Below are 23,049 nucleotides of genomic sequence, written 5' to 3' on the forward strand. Positions count from 1 at the left end.
AGTACTAAAACCTACACTCAGTAATAAAGCCGACACTCAGTACTATAGCCGACACGTAGTACCAAAACATACACTCAGTACTATAGCCGACACTCAGTACTAAAATCTACACACAGTATTATAGCCGACACTCAGTACTAAAACCTACACTCAGTACTATAGCCGACACTCAGTACTAAAACCTACACTCAGTACTATAGCCGACCCGCAGTACTATAGCCGACACGCAGTACTAAAACCTACACTCAGTACTATAGCAAACACGCAGTACTATAGCCGACACTCAGTACTAAAGCCGACACGCAGTACTTAAACCTACACTCAGTACTATAGCCGACACTCAGTACTCAAACCTACACTCAGTACTATAGCCGACACACAGTACTAAAACCTACACTTAGTACTATAGCCGACACGCAGTACTATAGCCGACACTCAGTACTAAAGCCGACACACAGTACTTAAACCTACACTCAGTACTAAAGACGACACTCAGTACTAAAACCTACACTCAGTACTTAAGCCAACACACAGTACTAAAACCTACACTCAGTACTATAGCCGACACGCAGTACTAAAACCTACAATCAGTACAATAGCCGACACGCAGTACTAAAACCTACATTCAGTACTATAGCCGACACTCAGTCCTGAAACCTACACTCAGTACTATAGCCGACACGCAGTACTAAAACCTACACTCAGCACGATAGCCGACACGCAGTACTATAGCCGACACTCAGTACTAAAGCCGACACGCAGTACTAAAACCTACACTCAGTACTATAGCCGACACTCAGTACTAAAGCCGACACTCAGTACTAAAACCCACTCTCAGTACTATAGCCAACAATCAGTACTAAAACCTACACTCAGTACAATAGCCGACACGACGTACTAAAACATACACTCAGTTCTATAGCCGACACTCAGTACTAAAACCTACACTCAGTACTATAGCCGACACGAAGTACTAAAGCCGACATGCAGTAGTAAAGCCGACACTGTACTAAAGCCTACACTCAGTAGTGAAGCCGACACTCAGTACTAAAGCCGACATGCAGTACTAAAGCCGACACTCAGTACTAAAGCCGACATGCAGTACTAAAGCCGACATGCAGTACTAAAGCCGACACTCAGTAATAAAGCCGACACGCAGTACTAAAGCCGACACTCAGTAATACAGCCGACGCGCAGTACTAAAGCGGCACTCAGTACTAAAGCCCACCCACAGTACTAAAGCGGCACTCAGTACTAAAGCCCACCCACAGTAATAAAGCCGACACAAAGTACTAAAGCCGACACTCAGTAATAAAGCCGACGCGCAGTACTAAAGCGGACACGTAGTACCAAAGCCGACACGCAGTACTAAAGCCCACCCACAGTACTAAAGCGGCACTCAGTACTAAAGCCCACACGCAATTCTAAAGCCCTCACACAGTACTAAAGCCGACATGCAGTACTAAAACCGACGCTAACTTGGACTGGAAAAGACTACTTCTGAAACGGACACCGACAAGTAATTAAAATTATTATAAGAAAATTATGTTATATAATAAGTATAATCACCATTGATGAACACTTTCTGTTCTTCTGTGAATGCAGGAAGCCTGGACTGGGTAAATCCCTGCGCTGCGCTGACGGCATCAATTCTCCGCTTCATGACATCCGGGTAGTCTCCATTACCATATATGGGGTTGGCAAACCATCCAAGAAACATATGCAATGCCCACTCCGATGCTTCAATATGTGCAGGGTTGAGGGGGTCTTTTGGCTCTGCCCAGTCGATGTTGAGGGTAATACCAACTTGGCCTGCAGATGGGATAAAATCTATGCACAGGAATATATTCACCTTGGAGAACGGTGATTGTACACTGTCATATGGCATTGTGTTGTCAAACAGTGTTGTGGTAGTTGTGTTTCTGGTTCCAGTTACTGTGGACGAGTTTGATGGCAGGAATGTATCACTACTTATTATCTTTCTGCATACATAAATGTCGTTTTCTGATTGGCTGAGGTCAATCAATGTACCCGGCTTACGAGCGAGTAACATTTTCTATGTTACCCGCTGGAAATGCCGAACTGTGGAAATTGGTTTGGTACTTAGTGTTAAAGTACTGTTGGAAATAGAAAAAAAAACTGTTTTAGGCTGTTCTCTGTATCCCTGAAATTTACACAACTGCAAATAGCAAATGTCGAGATAAATCACTTCGGCCTAACTGGGCATTCCGTGGGATGCGTAATAGAATATCCAGATATACGTGTTTACTCATATTTCGGGCAAAACTTAGACAAAATACGAATAGCTGCTGAATAAAATAGATCAGCCTATAGATGGCAATTAGGTCGCTCAGCCAGGTATGACGACGGACCGTCGACTCACCTGGCATGAAATGCACCTGCTGCCTACAGGCACAAGGGGTCATCTCAAAGATATTTTGTGCTTTTTCATGTGATGACTATGCCTCATTTATTGATTAACATCTTACGTGTCTTTCTTTCATGAAGTTTATGTTGAGATATGTAAAAGAGTATGATACCTGATAACTATAGAGACACATTGTATTGAATGTATTAGGTGGCATGACCACCCGATCGCGAAGATCGACAGGACGGGATATAATTTGTAAATTGTTATGACATGCCGTGTACCTCCCCAGTATAATTGCCCTAAAGGAATATCTTATCTTAGCTGATATCTCTATCCCCAAGCCCGACCCCAGGTTTTGAGACGACTCCTCCTACCCTGTTTCTTTTTATAGTGACAGTGAGACGTCATGGTAGCTACATCCTTAATAGTTTCAGCATGAAAGTTATTATTTTTTACGCCAGCTATCGTTTATAATGAAGCTACGTCTAATTTCAAATAGGGCATTTAAAAGTGTCCTTTGTAATACAATATCGTCGCACACTAATTTGCATAAAGCCATGGCCTGTTCCAAATAAATCGTTTTGGACTTAGAAGTAAGGCCGAACTTAGTTTAACAGATATTTCACACTTGCACATATCAACTACATAAATTGTAGAGATAAATGAGAAAATACAGTTTTTTCTATTTCCGACAGTACTTTAGCAGTGTTTGGGCTGTTGCCTAACTCTGGTACTCCTTATTAAAATCCAGTATTATTGAATCATAATAAGGAGTACCGGAGTTGGGCAACAACCCAAACACTACTAACATGAAGTACCAAACGAAATGGTTTGGTTGTGAAATATATATGCTGTTTTAATATATTTTATCATTCATTGACCTTGTGTGGTCGTTCATAGCAATACATGTATATTCTAGTTGTGTATATGTGTTTGTAAGATGCTGAAGCGGCATTACGCACTCCCCGGCAAGTCTGAACACGACGTGTCCTCGAGGTACAGCTCCCATCACACCAAGCTTACATAAATATTAAGTCTGTACACCTGTGTACCCCCAGTCTGGAGATTACCCGTATCACACGACCATCAACCACCAAACACAAACATATACTCGCATACACAGACCGAGAAGCAGATGACAGTTGACACTAAATATACAAGGGTACCCTTAACCGACAAACATCCAACCAGGTAAGTCTGTTTACCTGTCGGATACTGGGCTCTGTATTTGTTGTCAAACAGATGGTAGGCTTCGGCATGGGCCAGCAGGACGTTGTGGCCCCCCTGGTAGGGCTCGTCCCCGATATTCCTGTGACCCGGGGCCATGTCGCCTGTCCCTAGTCCCAGTACAAGGAACACCCATGGCTCGTTGAAGGTGATCCAGAAATCTACCTGCACTCAACGGTGTGATGGAAGTAGTTACTACAGTTAATGTTGGAATCACGGCATTAGAGGCGTTCACTGTAATATGAATCTATTCAAAATAATTATCTATATAAACTTGGGATTCATCAGCTTTCATTTACCGGCAGCTGTAATCCATGTATGCCCGACACAGTTTCTGGTCTGGCTGTTTTCCCATCGCAAAGATTTCAACTTTCCAAACACTAACTTCCCCTTCATGTCGAGCAATATTGCAACAGCTACAGACTCAAGCATGTTCAGCGGTTGTCTGAGGAGCAAGGTGACAATGTTAAAGGCCAGTAAAGCTTTCAACAAGTTATATGGATGACATTTGAGGGACATTTCCAAATGGTACACTAATGACAGAAATGACGTCTGATACAATTTCCGGGTCCTATTTTGACCTGTACTATTCGTTTCCAACTGTGTTTCAGGTGAGCAGTTGACAAGCCTTTGGATGTGTTTATGACTGGTGCCATCTGTAGGGACAATCAAGACAATCAAGTGATGGACACGACATCCAGTCGTGCGAGAGCGATTGTGCTGAAAATGTTTTGAATTGCCTGATGAGCACGTGCAGATATTCTGCAGAGTACTGAAAACGTTTATGAAATTAAGAACCTCTGAAGAACAAGAATAGAACATGATCCAAAACAATAAACCTTGCTTCCGTATTCTTCAAAGCACACGTCTGCATAGTCCCTGAAGTTGTTGATGATGGAGTGGTTGGTCCAGCCTCCCCAGTTCTGTAGTGCTTGTGGCAGGTCCCAGTGGTACAGAGTTACCATAGGTTTGATACCCGCCACCAGCAGGGCGTCAATCAGCCGGTGGTAGTAATTGATTCCACCTTGGTTCTTGGACCGGAGAGTTCCATCAGGGAATATTCTAGACCAGGCGATGGAAAACCGATAGTGACTGACCTGCAACAAGGTGAGCAAAAGGGGAACGTATAATTAAATCCCTCCAAATATGAGCCAGTACCCTTCTCGTACTGTAGGGCATCGGCATTTTCAGTTATTAAATGTATCGTGCCATACGTGACGTCTTCAGATCACATGGGCGATATCGGTGTGTCAGTCTACAGACCTACAAGCTTTGGATATTTTGGGAGGATGACGTTTGGGTTATTTGAAACAATTCTAGGTTAGGTAACATAAAAATACTTGGCAAACAACACAACCGCCTTCACAAAATATTCCCCCAAGCCAAAGCTGAAAGTCATTCTGGAGACCTACCCCCATGTTCTTCAGGAGATTGACGTCGTCTTGGTGTTTGTGATAACTGTAGGCCAACTTACCCCCATGTTCTTTAGGAGATTGACGTCGTCTTGGTATTTGTGTTAACAGTATGCCTACTTACCCCCATGTTCTTTAGGAGATTGACGTCGTCTTGGTATTTGTGATAACTGTAGATCCACTTACCCTCATGTTCTTTAGGAGATTGACGTCCTCTTGGTATTTGTGATAACTGTAGGCCTACATACCCCCATGTTATTTAGGAGATTGACGTCGTCATGTTATTTAGGAGATTGACGTCGTCTTGGTATTTGTGATAACTGTAGATCCATTTAACCCCATGTTCTTTAGGAAGATTGACGTCGTCTTGGTATTTGTGTTAACAGTAGGTCTACTTACCCCCATGTTCTTTAGGAGATTGACGTCGTCTTGGTATTTGTGATAACTGTAGATCCACTTAACCCCATGTTCTTCAGGAGATTGACGTCGTCTTGGAAATTTGTGTTAACAGTAGGCCTACTTACCCCCACGTTCTTCAGGAGATTGACGTCGTCTTGGTGTTTGTGATAACTGTAGGCCTACTTACCCCCATGTTATTTAGGAGATTGACGTCGTCTTGGTATTCGTGATACTTGTAGATCCACTTGACCCATGTTCTTCAGGAGATTGACGTCCTCTTGGTATTTGGTATACCTGTAGGCCTACTTACCCCCATGTTCTTTAGGAGATTGACGTCCTCTTGGTATTTGTGATAACTGTCGCATGCAATCCTTCCATTGTCGTTGTTGTCGACACGGGCGAAGTTGTCCCAGATGCTCTCACCGCGACCTGGAGACAGATACAAAGAGTCTTTCAGATTGATAGTTAGGCACATATTGGACATCAGAGAACGGCTTCACAACCTCAACGTGACGAGAGAAGGCTTTCATTTATCCTTGCGCCATTACAGAACACATATTTACCAGCTGGTCGCCTAGTGAAGGTATGACATTCACTGTGTAACACATGTTGCTGACCCTCACCCTCAAACAACAATACTCACATCCAGGTAACACGTGTACTACTGGTCGCCTAGTGAAGGTATGACATTCACTGTGTAACACGTGTACTACTGGTCGCCTAGTGAAGGTATGACATTCACTGTGTAACACGTGTACTACTGGTCGCCTAGTGAAGGTATGACATTCACTGTGTAACACATGTTACTCACCGTCAGCATCAAACAACAATACTCACATCCAGGAAACACGTGTACTACTGGTCGCCTAGTGAAGGTATGACATTCACTGTGTAACACATGTTGCTGACCCTCACCCTCAAACAACAATACTCACATCCAGGAAACACGTGTACTACTGGTCGCCTAGTGAAGGTATGACATTCACTGTGTAACACATGTTACTCACCGTCAGCATCAAACAACAATACTCACATCCAGGAAACACGTGTACTACTGGTCGCCTAGTGAAGGTATGACATTCACTGTGTAACACGTGTACTACTGGTCGCCTAGTGAAGGTATGACATTCACTGTGTAACACGTGTACTACTGGTCGCCTAGTGAAGGTATGACATTCACTGTGTAACACATGTTACTCACCGTCAGCATCAAACAACAATACTCACATCCAGGAAACACGTGTACTACTGGTCGCCTAGTGAAGGTATGACATTCACTGTGTAACACATGTTGCTGACCCTCACCCTCAAACAACAATACTCACACAGGAACACGTGTACTCACATCCACTGTGTAACACGTGTACTACTGGTCGCCTAGTGAAGGTATGACATTCACTGTGTAACACGTGTACTACTGGTCGCCTAGTGAAGGTATGACATTCACTGTGTAACACGTGTACTACTGGTCGCCTAGTGAAGGTATGACATTCACTGTGTAACACGTGTACTACTGGTCGCCTAGTGAAGGTATGACATTCACTGTGTAACACGTGTACTGACTGGTCGCCTCAAGTGAACATCCATGACATGTCACTGGTCGTAACACATTCACTGTGTAACACGTGTACTACTGGTCGCCTAGTGAAGGTATGACATTCACTGTGTAACACGTGTACTACTGGTCGTCTAGTGAAGATATGACATTCACTATGTAACACGTGTTGCTGACCCTCACCCTCAAACAACAACACTCACATCCAGGAAACACGTGTACTACTGGTCGCCTAGTGAAGGTATGACATTCACTGTGTAACACGTGTACTACTGGTCGCCTAGTGAAGGTATGACATTCACTGTGTAACACGTGTACTACTGGTCGCCTAGTGAAGGTATGACATTCACTGTGTAACACGTGTACTACTGGTCGCCTAGTGAAGGTATGACATTCACTGTGTAACACGTGTATTATGACATTCACTGTGTAACACGTGTACTACTGGTCGCCTCAGTGAAGGTATAACAACACGTGTACACTGGTCGCCAGTGTGCAAACACGTGTACTACTGGTCGCCTAGTGAAGGTATGACATTCACTGTGTAACACGTGTACTACTGGTCGCCCAGTGAAGTGTATGACATTCACTGTGTAACACGTGTACTACTGGTCGCCTAGTGAAGGTATAAACACTGTGTGTACTACTGGTCGCCTAGTGAAGGTACGTGTACTACTGGTTCAGTGAAGGTATAACACGTGTGTACTACTGGTCGCCTAGTGAAGGTATAACACTGTGTAACACGTGTACTACTGGTCGCCTAGTGAAGGTATAACACGTGTACTACTGGTCGCCTAGTGAAGGTATATAACACGTACTACTACTAGTGAAGGTATAACCCTGGTGAAGGTTCTAGTTCACTGTAACACGTGTACTACTGGTCGCCTAGTGAAGGTATGACATTCACAGTGAAGGTATAACGTGTACTGTAGGAACACGTAACTACTGGTCGCGCCCAGTGAAGGGTATGTAACACGTGTACTACTGGTCGCCTAGTGAAGGTGAAGGTATCACTGTGTAACACGTGTACTACTGGTCGCCTAGTGAAGGTATGACATTCACTGTGTAACACGTGTACTACTGGTCGCCTAGTGAAGGTATGACATTCACTGTGTAACACGTGTACTACTGGTCGCCTAGTGAAGGTATAACACGTGTACTACTGGTCGCCTAGTGAAGGTATAACACGTGTACTACTGGTCGCCCTAGTGAAGGTATGACATCGCACTAGTGAAGGTAACACGTGTACTACTGGTCGCCTAGTGAAGGTATGACATTCACTGTGTAACACGTGTACTACTGGTCGCCTAGTGAAGGTATGACATTCACTGTGTAACACGTGTACTACTGGTCGCCTAGTGAAGGTATAACATTCACTGTGTAACACGTGTACTACTGGTCGCCTAGTGAAGGTATAACATTCACTGTGTAACACGTGTACTACTGGTCGCCTAGTGAAGGTATGACATTCACTGTGTAACACGTGTACTACTGGTCGCCTAGTGAAGGTATGACATTCACTGTGTACGTGTACTACTGGTCGCCTAGTGGTCGTATGACATTCACTGTGTACACGTACCACTGGTCGCCTAGTGAAGGTATGAATTCACTGTGTAACACGTGTACTACTGGTCGCCTAGTGAAGGTATGACATTCACTGTGTAACACGTACTGGTCGCCTAGTGAAGGTATAACATTCACTGTGTAACACGTGTACTACTGGTCGCCTAGTGAAGGTATGACATTCACTGTGTAACATGTACTACTGGTCGCCTAGTGAAGGTATGACATTCACACGTGTACTACTGGTGTACTACTGGTAACCCAGCTACTGGTCGACACGTAACACGTGTACTACTGGTCGCCTAGTGAAGGTATGACATTCACTGTGTAACACGTGTACTACTGGTCGCCTAGTGAAGGTATGACATTCACTGTGTAACACGTGTACTACTGGTCGCCTAGTGAAGGTATGACATTCACTGTGTAACACGTGTACTGAAGGGTCGCCTAGTGACTACTATGACATTCACTGTGTAACACGTGTACTACTGGTCGCCTAGTGAAGGTATGACATTACTGTGTAACACGTGTACTACTGGTCGCCTAGTGAAGGTATGACATTCACTGTGTAACACGTGTACTACTGGTCGCCTAGTGAAGGTATGACATTCACTGTGTAACACGTGTACTACTGGTCGCCTAGTGAAGGTATGACATTCACTGTGTAACACGTGTACTACTGGTCGCCTAGTGAAGGTATGACATTCACTGTGTAACACGTGTACTACTGGTCGCCTAGTGAAGGTATGACATTCACTGTGTAACACGTGTACTACTGGTCGCCTAGTGAAGGTATGACATTCACTGTGTAACACGTGTACTACTGGTCGCCTAGTGAAGGTATACGTACTACATTCACTGTGTAACACGTGTACTACTGGTCGCCTAGTGAAGGTATAACATTCACTGTGTAACACATGTACTACTGGTCGCCTAGTGAAGGTATAACATTCACTGTGTAACACGTGTACTACTGGTCGCCTAGTGAAGGTATAACATTCACTGTGTAACACGTGTACTACTGGTCGCCTAGTGAAGGTATAACACGTGTACTACTGGTCGCCTAGTGAAGGTATGACATTCACTGTGTAACACGTGTACTACTGGTCGCCTAGTGAAGGTATGACATTCACTGTGTAACACGTGTACTACTGGTCGCCTAGTGAAGGTATGACATTCACTGTGTAACACGTGTACTACTGGTCGCCTAGTGAAGGTATAACATTCACTGTGTAACACGTGTACTACTGGTCGCCTAGTGAAGGTATAACACTTGTAACACACACTGGTCGCCCAGTGTGTACTACTGGTCGCCTAGTGAAGGTATGACATTCACTGTGTAACACATGTACTACTGGTCGCCTAGTGAAGGTATGACATTCACTGTGTAACACGTGTACTACTGGTCGCCTAGTGAAGGTATGACATTCACTGTGTAACACGTACTACTGGTCGCCCTGCCTAGTGAAGGTATATAACACGTGTACCACTGGTCACTAGTGAAGGTATAACACGTGTACTACTGGTGAAGTGAAGGTATGACACGTGTACTACTGGTGTAACACGTACTACTGGTCGCCTAGTGAAGGTATAACACGTGTGTACACGTGTACTACTGGTCGCCCTAGTGAAGGTATGACATTCACTGTGTAACACGCGTACTACTGGTCGCCTAGTGAAGGTATAACAACACGTGTAACACGTGTACTACTGGTCGCCTAGTGAAGGTATACATTCACTGTGTAACACGTACCACTGGTCGCCTAGTGAAGGTATACACACGTGTAATGACACATGTACCACTGGTCGCCTAGTGAAGGTATAACATTACTGTGTAACACGTGTACTACTGGTCGCCTAGTGAAGGTATGGTCGTGTACTACTGGTCACTGTGTAACACGTGTACTACTGGTCGCCTAGTGAAGGTATAACATTCACTGTGTAACACGTGTACTACTGGTCGCCTAGTGAAGGTATGACATTCACTGTGTAACACGTGTACTACTGGTCGCCTAGTGAAGGTATAACACGTGTACTACTGGTCGCCTAGTGAAGGTATAACATACACTGTGTAACACGTGTACTACTGGTCGCCTAGTGAAGGTATAACACGTGTACTACTGGTCGCCTAGTGAAGGTATAACACGTGTACTACTGGTCGCCTAGTGAAGGTATAACACGTGTACTACTGGTCGCCTAGTGAAGGTATAACACGTGTACTACTGGTCGCCTAGTGAAGGTATGACATTCACTGTGTAACACATGTACTACTGGTCGCCTAGTGAAGGTATAACACATGTACTACTGGTCGCCTAGTGAAGGTCGCCTAGTGTAACGTGTACTACTGGTCGCCTAGTGAAGGTATAACATTCACTGTGTAACACGTGTACTACTGGTCGCCTAGTGAAGGTATAACACGTGTACTACTGGTCGCCTAGTGAAGGTATAACACGTGTACTACTGGTCGCCTAGTGAAGGTATAACATTCACTGTGTAACACATGTACTACTGGTCGCCTAGTGAAGGTATAACACATGTACTACTGGTCGCCTAGTGAAGGTATAACACGTGTACTACTGGTCGCCTAGTGAAGGTATAACACGTGTACTACTGGTCGCCTAGTGAAGGTATAACACGTGTACTACTGGTCGCCTAGTGAAGGTATAACACGTGTACTACTGGTCGCCTAGTGAAGGTATAACACGTGTACTACTGGTCGCCTAGTGAAGGTACATTACTACTGGTGTACTACTACTACTGGTCGCCTAGTGAAGGTATAACACGTGTGAAGGTATAACACGTGTACTACTGGTCGCCTAGTGAAGGTATGGTATAACACGTGTACTACTGGTCGCCTAGTGAAGGTATGACATTCACCGTGTAACACATGTACTACTGGTCGCCTAGTGAAGGTATAACACGTGTACTACTGGTCGCCTAGTGAAGGTATAACACGTGTACTACTGGTCGCCTAGTGAAGGTATAACACGTGTACTACTGGTCGCCTAGTGAAGGTATAACACGTGTACTACTGGTCGCCTAGTGAAGGTATAACACGTTGTACTACACGTACTGACACGTGTACTACTGGTCGCCTAGTGAAGGTATAACACGTGTACTACTGGTTGCCTAGTGACGGTATAACACATGTACTACTGGTCGCCTAGTGACGGTATAACACGTGTACTACTGGTCGCCTAGTGACGGTATAACACATGTTACTCACCGTCAGCATCAAAGGCTCCTTCAATCTGGAAGGACGACGATGCTGCTGCCCAGATGAAGTTGTCAGGAAATGTACCGTAGTAGAAGTCGTCAATCGTCTTCACAGCAGTGCCCTGTCCCCCGGGCCGACTGTACCCTGACCGGTAGCCGTTGTCATCTATTAGACCCGTGTACCATTTAGCAGAAGATTTTGGGGTGCGGGGTCTGTCTGGGTTTGAGAAGTCGACATGATGGATGCCAAACTTCTCGCGATAACCTGTCAGCCACTCGAAGTTGTCCATCAGAGACCACGCCGTGTAGCCTTTCACGTTGCACTCGTCCAGCTTGATAGCTGAAGATCGAATATGACATTTGACGATTATGATATTTACATGACGGCTGACTGGAACGTGTTACGTCAGTGTATGAAATAAGGCCCGTCCGACCGCCCGAGACGGGCTAGATTTCTGACGGACGGTCAAATTTACAGCAAGCCAGCCAGATGGTCTGGTACAAAAAATGATGTCCCATACATCTGAGTAACTTCACCATATCTTGGTGCCTGGTCTGGTCAAATTCCATTTGGGCTGGTAACATTTTGTAGTTACCAGCCCTGATGTCTGGCTGGGTTTCTGGCTTATTTCATACAGTGAAGTTACGTGCATCAAGCTTCAATGTGTTCCAAAATGCAACTATGTTACGTGTATCAGCCATCTCGGTATTTCCGTGTACTACAAGGACACATCTATCAACCATTTCTGTGTTCCGTGTACCAGTGTGTAGCTTGTATAAACCTTCTCTGTGTTCCGTGTACCAGTGTGTAACTTGTATAGAGTTTAGCTTCGGAGATTCATTGAGCTCCGCTTCTGAACAACCTACGACAATCATACCTTTCAGTACTTCATTGATGTAGTGGCGGAGGAATCGAACACGGTGTTCATCATACAGCGTTCCATTCCGGTCAGACACACCGTTTTCGGTTATATAAACCGGTACGTTGTTGTAATGATACTTGAACCAGTTCAGCATTTTACGAAGCCCAAAGGGCGTCACCTTCAGCCAGTCGGACCCAGATCTGTGAGAACACAACACACATTACTTAAACTCAAATGTATTGGGTATGGGATCTCTAACGACCTTACAAAGAAAACAGGAAACTTTACAGAAACTGAAAAGTGAAAACAAATTCGGTTATTATAAGAACAGCAAGCTTATCATCAAGGACGCTGATGAATCGTCTGCTAGCCAGTCAGACAGACAGAGCGATACCAAAAACTCGCCCTGGACTACGAGCCCATAGGAAGGGTGGGCAGAATGATAACAGATAGGGGCGTGGCCCCGCCCAGGTATGGAATCTTGTATTAGTTTCCTTTTTTGGAACATTAATGGACTGTATTCTAAGGTGTGTGATAATGTCTTCTTATCCTTCCTAGCACACCATGACATTGTGGGACTCACTGAGACCTGGCATGATCATACTTCTCTTGAAGATGATTTCCCTGAGTATGTGCGTTATAGTGTTCCAGCAGTGAAACTATCTAATGCAGGAAGACTATCAGGCGGCATTCTAGTGTTAGTTAGAAGGAGTATACAGAAGTTCATTAAGTTACACAAATGTACTGAGAATGCAATTTTTATTGTGTTTGACAAAGCTATGCTCTCTACAAATAAGGATATACTTATGGCTTGTGTGTATATACACCCAGAAAGTTCTCCATGGTATAACAACAAGCCCACTAAGTGCGGTATACGTATTTTACAAGAATCATTACTTGACATAATTCAAGAGCTTGGCAATGTAGATGTACTACTAGGTGGGGATTTTAATGCAAGAACAGGTATAGAGTTGGATTACATTCTACATGATATTTCGAGTCATGTTGGTTTAGACCATTGCTCATATATACACGATACCAGTAATATATCACGTCATTCGCGTGACATGGTGATAAACAAATACGGGCGTTCATTGCTACAGCTCTGTATTTACTTCAATCTCATTATCATGAATGGAAGATGTGGTTCAGATGCAGGTGTTGGTGAATATACTTTTGTTTCAGCAGTGGGTACAAGTGTCATTGACTTTATTATCACTTCAAGTTCTTTATTCACATTGTGTCACGAATTCGATGTCGTTACGAGGTCTGAGTCTGATCATTTACCTGTACGATGTACGTTTCAGTCACGTGGCATACACGCCACTCTACGCGAGGATGGTAATGTAACACAGGATGCACTCGGCGAGGGTGCGAAGTTTAGATTTAAGTGGGATGTGGACAAGGTCGGCCAATTCAGGGAGAATTTACTTTCACCTGATATATCTAGATTGCTTGAAAGCTTTTGTGATAACGTTCTTTCAGATATTAACAACGCAGTAACATTTCTTACAAATGCAATATGTCAAGCTGCACAGTGTATGAAACGCAAACATGGCATAAATAGACGAAATTCACAACCTTGGTTTGATAAAGAGTGCACATTTCTAAGACATGAGAAAGACAGACTTCTGGGGTGTTTTAGGCATTTTAATGATGGAGCATCGCTACGAAAGTATGTACTCGCCAGAAACAAGTACAATTGTACTTTAAGATCTAAAAAAAGAAATTACTACGGATCTGTAAAGATAAATTACTTACAAATCTGAATAACTCAAAATTGTTCTGGAACACCATGTGCAGGCTTTCTTCATCTAAGAATTCTATTCCCAACATAACAATGGACTCGTGGTATACACATTTCAAAAACATATTTCAACATACGGATACATTTAATGTCGATTTACATTCTATCGATCATGATATTGAAGAGAAGATAGATCAAGACAGCCCTAGTATACTTGACGCTCCTATTACAAGAGATGAGATCTGTGCAGCGATTAAAGAACTAAAATCATCCAAGAGTGCTGGGCCTGATCATATCATATCAGAATTTTTTAAGTCCTCACAGGATATTTTAGTTCCCTATATTCAGTTGCTATTCAATGTTCTGTTTGATCGAACGTATTTTCCAGAATCGTGGTGTATGGGTCTTATTGTACCTATCCATAAAAAGGGACTCTAGTGTAGTTAACAATTACAGAGGTATATCAATTACAGGTATCTTCAGCAAGCTGTACATACATATTCTGAATAATAGACTAACATTTTGGTGCTCTTGCTATGAAAAATCGTTGAATCGCAAGCGGGGTTTCGCAAAAGGTTACAGTACTATTGATAACATTTTTATCCTACAGTCCATTATTGAACGCTATCTCTCAAAAAAGAGAGGTAAAGTGTATGCATGTTTCATAGACTTTTCCAAAGCCTTCGACTTCGTGAATAGGACAAAACTGTGGAATATTTTAAGGCTAAGAGGAGTAAGCAGCAAAATGCTTAAATCAATCCAAGCCCTCTATGCAAGTGTTAAAGCGTGTGTCAATTCAAAAAAATAATTTATCAACATGTTTTGATTGTCCATTGGGTCTACGACAAGGGTGTATCCTAAGCCCTCTTCTTTTTTCTATTCTTATCAATGAACTAGCTTATGAAATCGAAGCATGTTGCGTACCAGGAATTCAGCTTCATCCTGAACTTGTACAGTTATTTCTTCTTTTATTTGCTGATGATGTTGTGTTTATCTCTGATACAGTGTTTGGTTTACAGAAAAGACTTGATGTCCTAAAGATATTTTGTTCTGAGAATTGTTTGACAGTAAATATGGAAAAACAAAGGTAATAGTCTTTAAGAAAGGTGGAAGACTGTCGAAGTATGAAAAATGGTTCTATAATGGTGTACAAATAGAATGTGTTTCCTGGTACAAATATCTAGGTATTTTATTCAGTAGGTCATTAGTATGGACCAAACACATAGAAAATGTATGTCTGCAGGCTAAGCAAGTTTTATTTGGTATTTTTAGATCACTGTCAATGTTTAAGCCATTACCTTTTCACTTGTTCTTTAAGATTTTCGACACCAAAGTTTGTCCAATTTTATTATACGGAGCAGAAATATGGGGACTGAATGTTGTTAACGAAATAGAAGTTATACATGTAGCAGCTTGTAAACGATTTCTAGGAATTTAATCCTCTGTTTCAGCGCATGTTGTGCGAGGCGAATGTGGAAGATATCCATTGTATATTTATACCATCAACAGGTCTATCAAATATTGGTGTAAAATATTGAAAATGTCAAATGAGCGATATGTAAAGAAATGTTATAACATGCTTGTACAAATGGAAAGTAATGGTTGCAGGAGCTGGGCATCTAGGATAAAGCATATATTAGAAGTCTATGGATTTGGATTTGTTTGGCAAGAACAGATGGTTCGAAGTGAAACGCTATTTTTAAATGAATTTCTTGGTAGACTCAAAGTTTCGTATCAACAGGACTGGCATTCTGCACTAATAAAAGGCACAAAACATTTGGATACACGTTGTTTAAACCTATGTTCGGTGTTGAATCTTATATCTTCATAGTTAGCTATTTTAAACATAGACGTGCGCTTGCTCAGTTTAGATCGGGGTCTCATAAACTACGAATAGAAACTGGCAGGTATATTGGTGAGGCTAGAAATGACAGATTATGTTATATCTGTAAATTGCCATATATAGAAGATGAATATCACTTCTTACTTATTTGTAATAAATATCAAGTATTGCGGCGACTGTATATACCTTTACACTTTTATGAATATCCAACAATCCAAAAAATTTAATACGCTTCTGCAATCATCAAATGCAAGCATCTTAAAACATTTATCGGCATATATATATCAAGCTATGTTACTGAGACAGTCCTCATTATAACATATTTTCTCACTCTGTAATTCTCAAGTGTAACCTGGGCCTATGGCCTATATTACTTTTCTGAAATAAACCACCAGATGATCTACTTAGACACAACCTCCATTCCTTTCAGTCAATGTTAATTACTTGTAAATGTCAAGGTATAGGTAATACAGAGAGTTTGACGCCTCACTATTACAGCTACATGGCGACGGTCTGTAAATAATTGAGTCTGAACCAAGAGGTAATATAGAACTGAACCAGGAACTGATTATGATTATGTCCGGGCTGGGAAGGTCCAGGGTGCCGTTGTACAAAGCGATCTTAGCGCTAAGGTGACCGTAACTCCCATACTTTAACATAGACTTAAGGTAGTCTAGCAGAGCCTAGATTTTCGAAGCTCTCTTAGCGCTACGATAGTCGTAAGTGCCATACATTGACATTAACTTACGACTATCTTAGCGCTAAGAGAGCTTCGAAAATCTAGGCCCAGGAGTTCCCAGGTTCCCATGGCTGTCGAGAGCCACAGCACGTGGATCGGATGATTAAAATGGAGGCTCTGATTGACTGTGGGTCGTCGCTCCCACTTATGGTCAATGTGCATGCCATTAACCACTACCTCTGCAGATCCAGGTTCGGTTACACTTGGACCACACTGACACAGTGTGACATAGTTGGATCACAGCTAGTAACAACATGTTCCCTCCCTGAGGCAGCCACTATGTCGGAAGATCTGTGGCGTTCATCGTCAAGGCAACTTATCACCACATTTACTTAGTTTCAGTTACCATGGGAACGCTGCTCTTATGGCGCCCCTGATGGAGCCGAACAAGCTCATAACCAAATACATTCTCTATCTGCACGGTTCTCACCCAAGCCAGCTGGGGTCCGCGTATGCACCGTTGTCTTGGTCGTTGTAGATGTTGGGAGGATCGCTGACGTTCTGCACGTTGTTGTACAGTATCGCGGCCGTATAGAAGTTCAGGCCCAGGAAGTCGAAGGTCCCTGCAATAAAACACGTGTTCAAATCGATCTTAAACTTGAAGCGTTAGCTTGGCTTCTTTTTGAAGCAGTTTTCATGTAGTTACGTTATTGTGAAATTCAACGTACACTTTTGGAAGATCACATTTCTAACAGATTTCCATCATTCAATACAATGGCGGCAGACGTGGGGGGTTGGTCCAATTGGCTGCTTAGACCTACACTAACCTTTGATAAGACAGTGTCTTCTCCTCCTGTGAAAAGGGCGGCAGACGTGGGGGGTTGGTCCAGTTTGCTGCTTAGACCTACACTAACCTTTGATCAGTGTCTTATCCTCCTGTGAGAAGGGCGGCAGACGTGGGGAGCTGGTCCAGTTCGCTGCTTAGACCTACACTAACCTTTGATAAGTGTCTTCTCCTCCTGTGAGAAGGGCGGCAGACGTGGGGACCTGGTCCAGTTGGCTGCCTAGACCTACACTAACCTTTGATAAGTGTCTTCTCCTCCTGTGAGAAGGGCGGCAGACGTGGGGACCTGGTCCAGTTCGCTGCTTAGACCTACACTAACCTTTGATAAGTGTCTTCTCCTCCTGTGAGAAGGGCGGCAGACGTGGGGACCTGGTCCAGTTGGCTGCCTAGACCTACACTAACCTTTGATAAGTGTCTTCTCCTCCTGTGAGAAGGGCGGCAGACGTGGGGATCTGGTCCAGTTTGCTGCCTAGACCTACACTAACCTTTGATCAGTGTCTTCTCCTCCTGTGAGAAGGGTGGCAGACGTGGGGAGCTGGTCCAGTTGGCTGCTTAGACCTACACTAACCTTTGATCAGTGTCTTCTCCTCCTGTGAGAAGGGCGGCAGAGGTGGGGACCTGGTCCAGTTGGATGCTTAGACCTACACTAACCTTTGATCAGTGTCTTCTCCTCCTGTGAGAAGGGCGGCAGACGTGGGGATCTGGTCCAGTTGGCTGCTTAGACCTACACTAACCTTTGATCAGTGTCTTCTCCTCCTGTGAGAAGGGCGGCAGACGTGGGGACCTGGTCCAGTTGGCTGCTTAGACCTACACTAACCTTTGATCAGTGTCTTCTCCTCCTGTGAGAAGGGCGGCAGACGTGGGGATCTGGTCCAGTTGGCTGCCTAGACCTACACTAACCTTTGATAAGTGTCTTCTCCTCCTGTGAGAAGGGCGGCAGACGTGGGGACCTGGTCCAGTTGGCTGCCTAGACCTACACTAACCTTTGATAAGTGTCTTCTCCTCCTGTGAGAAGGGCGGCAGACGTGGGGATCTGGTCCAGTTGGCTGCCTAGACCTACACTAACCTTTGATAAGTGTCTTCTCCTCCTGTGAGAAGGGCGGCAGACGTGGGGACCTGGTCCAGTTGGCTGCTTAGACCTACACTAACCTTTGATCAGTGTCTTCTCCTCCTGTGAGAAGGGCGGCAGACGTGGGGATCTGGTCCAGTTGGCTGCCTAGACCTACACTAACCTTTGATCAGTGTCTTCTTCTCCTGTGAGAAGGACGGCAGACGTGGGGATCTGGTCCAGTTGGCTGCCTAGACCTACACTAACCTTTGATAAGTGTCTTCTCCTCCTGTGAGAAGGGCGGCAGACGTGGGGATCTGGTCCAGTTGGCTGCCTAGACCTACACTAACCTTTGATAAGTGTCTTCTCCTCCTGTGCAGACGTGGGGATCTGGTCCAGGGCTGCCTAGCTTTGATAAGACGTGAGAAGCTGGTGGGGTCTGGTCCAGTTGGCTGCCTAGACCTACACTAACCTTTGATAAGTGTCTTCTCCTCCTGTGAGTAGGGCGGCAGACGTGGGGAGCTGGTCCAGTTGGCTGCCTAGACCTACACTAACCTTTGATAAGTGTCTTCTCCTCCTGTGAGAAGGGCGGCAGACGTGGGGATCTGGTCCAGATGGCTGCCTAGACCTACACTAACCTTTGATCAGTGTCTTCTCCTCCTGTGAGAAGGGCGGCAGACGTGGGGATCTGGTCCAGTTGGCGGCTGAGACCTACACTAACCTTTGATCAGTGTCTTCTCCTCCTGTGAGAAGGGCGGCAGACGTGGGGACCTGGTCCAGTTGGCTGCCTAGACCTACACTAACCTTTGATAAGTGTCTTCTCCTCCTGTGAGAAGGGCGGCAGACGTGGGGACCTGGTCCAGTTGGCTGCCTAGACCTACACTAACCTTTGATAAGTGTCTTCTCCTCCTGTGAGAAGGGCGGCAGACGTGGGGATCTGGTCCAGTTGGCTGCCTAGACCTACACTAACCTTTGATCAGTGTCTTCTCCTCCTGTGAGAAGGGCGGCAGACGTGGGGACCTGGTCCAGTTGGCTGCCTAGACCTACACTAACCTTTGATCAGTGTCTTCTCCTCCTGTGAGAAGGGCGGCAGACGTGGGGAGCTGGTCCAGTTGGCTGCCTTGTTCTTAACAGCCACCTGCTGCTTGACAACAGGAGGAAAGTCGCCGTCGATGTAGATGGGGTGGCCGTAGATGCCCCCGTAGAACTCGATAGACCTCTCAGCTGCATTGATGTCCGCCAAGTCCAGGGGGTCTCTCGGCTCGGCCCAGCCGTAGTTCACAGTTATACCAATGATGCCTGTTGTCCAGAAACATTAATAGATCAGCTTTGTTTTTCGCCTCACTCAGGTTAGAGCAAAGCGGGTTGAACTATATTCACTCACTCATATATATTTGAGTAAGGTTGAATGAAATAGGATTTGGTTAAACAGTATTTGAGCACTTCTTGTTTGTCTTGCTTAGACCTGAGTGCAGCGTAAGACAATATAACAATTACAATGACTTAATGATTTGATCGAGTGAGCGAACGAACGAACGAACCCTCTTGTGAGTCTTTGTAGGTGTTATTGTAGAGATGGTAGGTTTTGGCGTGTGCCAGGATGAGATGCCTGGCTACGATGTAGGGGTTCTGGGTCAAGTCCCTCTTTTTGGGGGGCAAACGCCCCCTCCCCGTACCCGAGGATGGAGATGATTGGCGGCTCGTTGAATGTGATCCAGAACTGCACCTGTCACCATCAGATACAGCCACACATCAGGGTTGTATATCATGCGTCATAACACACATGTAACTAGCTACGTCAGGAAACAAATAATGAATGTACCTTAGTCATAAATTTAAGATAAATACATTTCATCAAACGGCTTCAATTTTATTGGTTTTTGTTTCTGAACAGCAACACCTTACGTCAACTTCCCCGTTGTGCACCTTACTAAAGTAAGGGCCTCTCTTTTGGATAATTGGGGAAATGTTTCACCTGTACCTTGAACAAAACACCGTCATATATGTACGAAATGTTCCGAAGACTGAAAACCGCCTCAGATCATGACTTCACTTCTAAGACAGAGTTAGGTCTCACAACTTTCAGGTTCAGCTACACCCAGGCTCGAACTCCAGACAGAACCTAGAAAAACTCACCTGTTACTGTGAGTGGCATAACCTGATACTAATACCACATTACGTCATCACGCCGTGAAGTCACAGTATGTGGAATCTGAGCTCGCTCACACACTCAGTCACTCACTCACTCACTCATTCACTTCATCTTTACCTTGCCACCATATTCAGAGAAGGTCAGATTGGCATAATCCAGGAAGTCGTCCACAATCGACTCGTTTAACCATCCACCTCTGTCCTCGAGGCCTTGAGGCAGATCCCAATGGTACAGAGTGACCATGGGTCGAATCCCGCTTCTAAGAAGTTCATCAATCAGATTGTGGTAGTAGTTGATGCCCGCGGTGTTGACACCGTCAGCTATCCTCCCCGTGGGAATCAGGCGAGTCCAGGCAATGGAGAACCGGTAGTCGGTCACCTACAAACATCAGAATCAGGCAACTGATGAACAATGTTGACGTGTGTCCTCAACAACTAATGTCAGAACACAACAGGCCTAGAGGTCTACCCCTGTCGTACACATTCACGCCATGGAGTTGCGGTAGTCGTAGTGGCAGGAGCAGTGTGTGGATCGGGGTCCTGGACACCAAGTTGGTATCAATAGAACTCACTTGAGGAAGAAGAGGATACATCGTTACAAACACACGAAGAAGTAGCTAGCCGTATTATTGTCAGGTCAACATACATGCAGATTCTTCAGGATTTTCACATCCTCCCTGTATTTGTTGTAGCTGTCGCAGGCGATGTCGCCGGTATCGTTGTTGAAGACGTTGCCAGGTGCGTGCACGAGACGGTCCCAAATACTCTCTCCCTTACCTGTAACCAGTGACAACACAGGTAAACCTAGATATAGAGGTGCTTGATTTCTCTGTCATGTGTGAAATAGTGAATAATTCTGTCAAACACCGATACAAATGAAACAAGAGTCATTACTCGACGGGTTGACACTGGGAGAGTACCCGGGTCAGGAACACAGCTCCCCTTTCACACCAGGCTGCAGGGTTGGGAAGTCACCACAGAAAAAAAGTCTTAGTGGGTTCGACAAGGCAGCTCTCCCACTCCTACTAATTCATTTATCATACATATATCGTCACACCTACCATCTACATTCCACGCCCCTTCGATCTGATACGAGGAGGTGGCAGCAGCCCACACAAAGTCGTCAGGAAACTGGTCAAAATATATCTCTGTGTCATCCTCATACGGCACGAACCCCGACGCCACGCCTCCCAGACCACTATACCCGGGCTGGATCCCGTTGTCTCGCACTATCTGGGAGAAATGGCGGGAAGAAGCACGTGGTGTACGTGGTCTTCCAGGATCTGAGAAGTCCACCGAGAACAGTCCTCCTCTGGAACGGTAACCTTCAGACCACTCAAAGCCATCCAGCAATGGTCTAGAGATATATCCGTTGATGTTGCAACTGTCCCAGTTAATTGCTGCAAGAGTATTCAAGATGGTGTCGTTAAGGCCATTGTCGTATTAGAGCAGTTGTACAAGATGAAGTTAAATCAGCAAAGACTGAAGTCTGACATTTAATATAACGCATATCTGCTGGCCATTTGAACTATCGTCAAGCCACTTCGTTGTTCAATGTATTTTCTGCCATTACCTTAAATATACGCTCTTACAACGGTACATTAACAACTCTACGCGTCAGCTTATAGCTATCAAATCTGTTTACTTTTGTGTACATTTGATTTCACCACCACCGCCTGTCGGTAGATTACAGAGAAATGCTAATTACCTTTCAAAACTTGATCAATGTGCCATTTGAAGTAATTAATACGGTGGGCATCTTTAAGCGTAGCATTGTGAGTGACGTAACTTCCGGCCACATGTACTGGAACGCGGTATTCACCGTGCAACCATTTTAAGGCATTTCTCACAGCATCTCTGAAACAGAACATCGTGCACATCGTACTACCACTGTACGAACACCTCTACATGGACCCCTGGCACCTTGGCCAACACCTGGTGTCATATCTGATGATCAGTGACCCATTCGAATATTCGTTATAACTGATGGGTTTTCTAAGATAATTCCCACCCACGACCGTGCCCATCACTCAACCATTCTGCCTAGGCCCCTCCCCACTACCATCTCCCCAAAAGTCACGCCTATCTCCCCATATTCATGTACTTTCACAAACTTGTCCCACTTTGCCAC

At 44.6% G+C, this 23,049-nt stretch overlaps 1 protein-coding gene across 1 annotated transcript in view; it reads right to left on the reverse strand.

The window, feature by feature from the left end:
• The window catches only part of LOC124256664 (lactase-phlorizin hydrolase-like), a 101,994-nt gene that overhangs the window by 16,566 nt on the left and 62,379 nt on the right, over window positions 1–23,049 (reverse strand). The window contains exons 27-39 of the mRNA XM_046690639.1: window positions 22,627–22,775; window positions 21,980–22,318; window positions 21,565–21,695; window positions 21,037–21,297; window positions 20,334–20,493; window positions 19,821–20,066; window positions 17,366–17,498; window positions 12,622–12,806; window positions 11,754–12,083; window positions 5,720–5,838; window positions 4,438–4,695; window positions 3,577–3,763; window positions 1,570–1,812 (exon numbers count right to left, since the gene is read on the reverse strand). Coding sequence (XP_046546595.1) covers window positions 1,570–1,812; window positions 3,577–3,763; window positions 4,438–4,695; window positions 5,720–5,838; window positions 11,754–12,083; window positions 12,622–12,806; window positions 17,366–17,498; window positions 19,821–20,066; window positions 20,334–20,493; window positions 21,037–21,297; window positions 21,565–21,695; window positions 21,980–22,318; window positions 22,627–22,775 — 2,741 coding nt within the window. The remainder of the gene's footprint in view (window positions 1–1,569; window positions 1,813–3,576; window positions 3,764–4,437; window positions 4,696–5,719; window positions 5,839–11,753; window positions 12,084–12,621; window positions 12,807–17,365; window positions 17,499–19,820; window positions 20,067–20,333; window positions 20,494–21,036; window positions 21,298–21,564; window positions 21,696–21,979; window positions 22,319–22,626; window positions 22,776–23,049) is intronic.

This window comes from Haliotis rubra, unplaced genomic scaffold (genome assembly GCF_003918875.1).
Source record: "Haliotis rubra isolate DU_JTF1 unplaced genomic scaffold, ASM391887v1 Scf634, whole genome shotgun sequence".
Lineage (NCBI taxonomy): Eukaryota > Metazoa > Mollusca > Gastropoda > Lepetellida > Haliotidae > Haliotis > Haliotis rubra.